This window comes from Mastigoproctus giganteus, chromosome 12 (genome assembly GCF_048544385.1).
Source record: "Mastigoproctus giganteus isolate SK-2022 chromosome 12, ASM4854438v1, whole genome shotgun sequence".
Lineage (NCBI taxonomy): Eukaryota > Metazoa > Arthropoda > Arachnida > Uropygi > Thelyphonidae > Mastigoproctus > Mastigoproctus giganteus.
In genome coordinates this window covers 169100209-169103654 of record NC_143586.1, presented here as the reverse complement: position 1 = coordinate 169103654, position 3446 = coordinate 169100209, and the positions used below count along the sequence as shown (strand labels likewise).

Here is a 3446-nt window from a genome sequence, read left to right as displayed (position 1 = left end):
GGATTTTATATGTTACTTAACTAATAGCATAACCCCTCCTCTCTTCCTGTCCTGTCTATCCTTTCTGGACACATTGTACTCCTCAAATTCCAGTTCTGTATTCCTTATATCTGTGTGACACCACATCTCTGATAGCCCAACAATATCTGCCTTTGATGTTTTGAGCAATACCTCAAATTCATCAAATTTATTTACCAAACTCCTAGCATTGGTGTACACGCAAGTATACATGCAGCTGTTTCTATTCTTAGTTACTCTAACACAACCCATGTGTTTACTTGTACCGCAATGACTCCCAGCTTGTTTTCCAGACTGCTGCTCATTCCAATAGAAGCAGTGCAAGAATCACTTTCGCCTCTGCCAGTGGCTATTGTTAATCGATTAGTCCTTGTATCCTCCCAAGTTAGCAGTTTTCCGACTCACACTGCCTCGATAGCATTAGCAAATATTCTTGCACCCTTTCTATTTAAGTGTATCCCATCCCTGTAGAAGCAGTCTCTCCTGTTAACAAGTACAATCCAGGCTGAAAAAAATTCTACAACTTGAACCTTGCACAATCTTTCCAGGGCCGAATTGATTGACAAAGCTCTCATCATATACTCCCTCCTATCGTGTCTAGGCAGAATTGCAGACACTTTCAAATTCAGCCCTAATTCACGGCTTTTTCTCAACAGTGACCTGTACTTGTTAAGTAATTCCGCCAGTCTTCTACTCTTAATATCATTAGTGCCAACGTGTACAACTATATCACCTTTTGTGCCCTTAAAAGATGATATCCGCTGTACAATGTCATCATCCTTTGCCCCTGGCAGACATACCCCGGTCCTGTTCCACCTATCCTTTTTACAAAGCATGTTCCCCGTTTCCCTGACAATAGAGTCACCAACAACTTCTAGTTCCTTTACAAAGATAATACTTATAAAGTATAAATACTTACAAAGATAAGCTGGAGCAAAGGTAAGAGCACTTCAAAAGCTTAAATATTTTTTACTTTGAATTCAATTTTTAATGTGGAGTCATTTCATAACTCTATCAACAAATCAAGCTCAAAAAGACATCAGCATCAAAAGTAATCCAGCCAAGCTATTATGTTTAGAAGTCATAGAATATAATTCATCTGTGATGCTACTAAAAAACACTAACTCAACTCTATAAAATGCCTTTATTATAATACTGTAAAAATAAAAATATAAAATAGTGTAAAATTATATGCATACTGATTATATAAACTGTATATTAAAATAATAATAAAATAAAATGAAATGATGTATAACAAGAATAAAATGCGATAAATTTTAAAGTTAAAATATGTTTAAAATCACTAAGAACCACTGGAATAGTAGCTTTTTTGGCAGCAGCAGCTGTCTTTATCAGCAATAATGTTTACAGGCTATCTGGCAATCTATATATATACATACATCTCAGCAGGACCGCAACACGAACTGTGGCATCTTCACACAGTTCGCTTCTCGTGCATTGGAATCGGAAATTGGCTCGGCCACTTTAAACTGTTCGTCTCTTCTTAATGGATAAGGGCTTCAAAGAGTTGATGAATGCGACAGCCCTTGTCCCTATTAAGACAATAGCTTTCGGATGAACATATCCTTAAACTCTCTAGCCATTTCCGGTTCCAAAAGCCATGTGCTCTATCCACAAGCACAACTTCTTTAATTGTAATACCATGCCCAGTTTCCCAGGCTGTTCGGTTACGGTTGAACTTCTGTAATTAGCAGTCTTGAGAGCTCTATCGTGTTCCCCCAGGCAATCTTGCAGTCTGCGTCTCGTTTCTCTCACAATCAGGATTCTCAATTTCATAGATATGACCTCACTAGTCATTACCCGCAATAGAATCTTTGGTTGCGGACACTACTGTGTGCAGTCTCTGTCCCGGCAGCTGCACACAGCGTATCTTACACGAACGTAAGATACGAGAAATTAGTTCTAAAATGCCTGGAACCCATTTCCCGTATCTTACGTTCAAATGTATGCAGTGGCAACAGGTTTAGATGCATCCCTGCAGCTGTTACTCATACCTCTTAAAGATTCTCAATAATGTTCTGAGGGTAACCGCATGTTGCTAGATCAGCCCTAACCCATTTAATCTTGTCGCCTCTTTCTTGAGATCAGAAACAGTGGGACCCCCACTCTTTCCATTAAGGCCTTAACCACACTATTTAAAACTGTTCAGGTACCCTGAGCAGTTTTAAAGTGTGTGTGTATCTTGGCCGTGACACATAGGTTTTCTGTAAACCTTAGTTTTCAAGTGTCGGCCTTCGTATACACACACACCCACACATCTAGGAACGGAAAGGTCACCCCCACTCAACCTCCGAGGTAAACCGAATATAGGGCTTCTCCGTACACACACACACACACACACACCTAGGAACGGAAGGGTTTCCCCCGCTCAACCTCCGAGGTAAACCGAATATAGGGCAAACCGTTATTTAACCAATTGAGTATTTCTGCTTCGTATCCTCTTCGTATTACTGTGAACGTGTCGTCTACATATCTCTTCCATCCCCGCAATGGTTGAGGACTAGAGCTCCCCAATATCCTGTCTTCGAACTCCTCCATGGCTAAGTTAGCTATAATTGCACTAATAGGTGAGCCCATGGCCACTCCGCAGACCTGCTGGTACATAACCTTTTGAAATAACATGGTAGTACTAGATAAACATAAGCCAACACCTTCACAAATATCCTCACCACTTAGGGCTGTCCTGTCTTTCAAAGTGCTGTCCCCACTCAAACCATTCTGTATACAATCCAAGCCATGTTCGACAGGTATATATGTGAACAAAGAAACAACATCGAAAGATACCATAATGTCACCCTCTTCTACCTCCTGAGCACGGAACTGCACAAATTTCCTGCCATTTTTAATGGTATAATCCGAGTGTCCTACTATGGGGGATACAAGTTCGGCTAAAAATCTGGATTGTGCATGCGTTGGAATGCCCACAAATGACACAGTGGGTCTGTGAGGTACCCCAGCCTTGTGCACTTTAGGCAGGCCGTAAAATCTAGGCGAGTGACAACCCGACGCATGCAACCTCCAGGAAACTTGGTCAGATATTTTTCCTGCCTTGAACCAACTCTAGACTAATATGTTAACTTGTTGTTCTAGCTTGCCCAGGGGATTCCTATGAATGATCTTATACGTTGTTGTTGTTTTGGTTTTTTAGGAGCATTAGCAACTAAGGCTATATTGCTCTGGGGATATGCGGTGGTAATTTCCTGAGTTTTCCGCATCCTCCATATTTGGTAGTCACAGGCTCGAACCCCGGTCTAATCAAGAAGCTTGTGCTACGCACAGCTGCTCCTGCCCACTTGGCTACGGAGGTGCCCCGATCCAGACACCCGCCACCTTTCTCTGGTATATCATAGTAGTACGTTTTAGCCAACTGTCTTGAAATGGTGCTTTCACTCTGAAACCATAAGGAA

General features: G+C 41.4%; 1 protein-coding gene across 1 annotated transcript; it reads right to left on the bottom strand.

The window, feature by feature from the left end:
* Positions 1-2382: 2382 nt before the first annotated feature.
* On the bottom strand, positions 2383-2826 carry LOC150077583 (uncharacterized). Its single transcript, XM_090385951.1, has one exon. It carries the CDS (start codon positions 2824-2826, stop codon positions 2383-2385), a length of 444 nt encoding a protein of 147 aa, XP_090242077.1.
* Between the last annotated feature and the right edge of the window lie 620 nt (positions 2827-3446).

Bases quoted from the DNA above. Each gene is read 5' to 3' on its own strand.
- LOC150077583 (XM_090385951.1), bottom strand. From the start codon at position 2,826: ATGGTATCTTTCGATGTTGTTTCTTTGTTCACATATATACCTGTCGAA.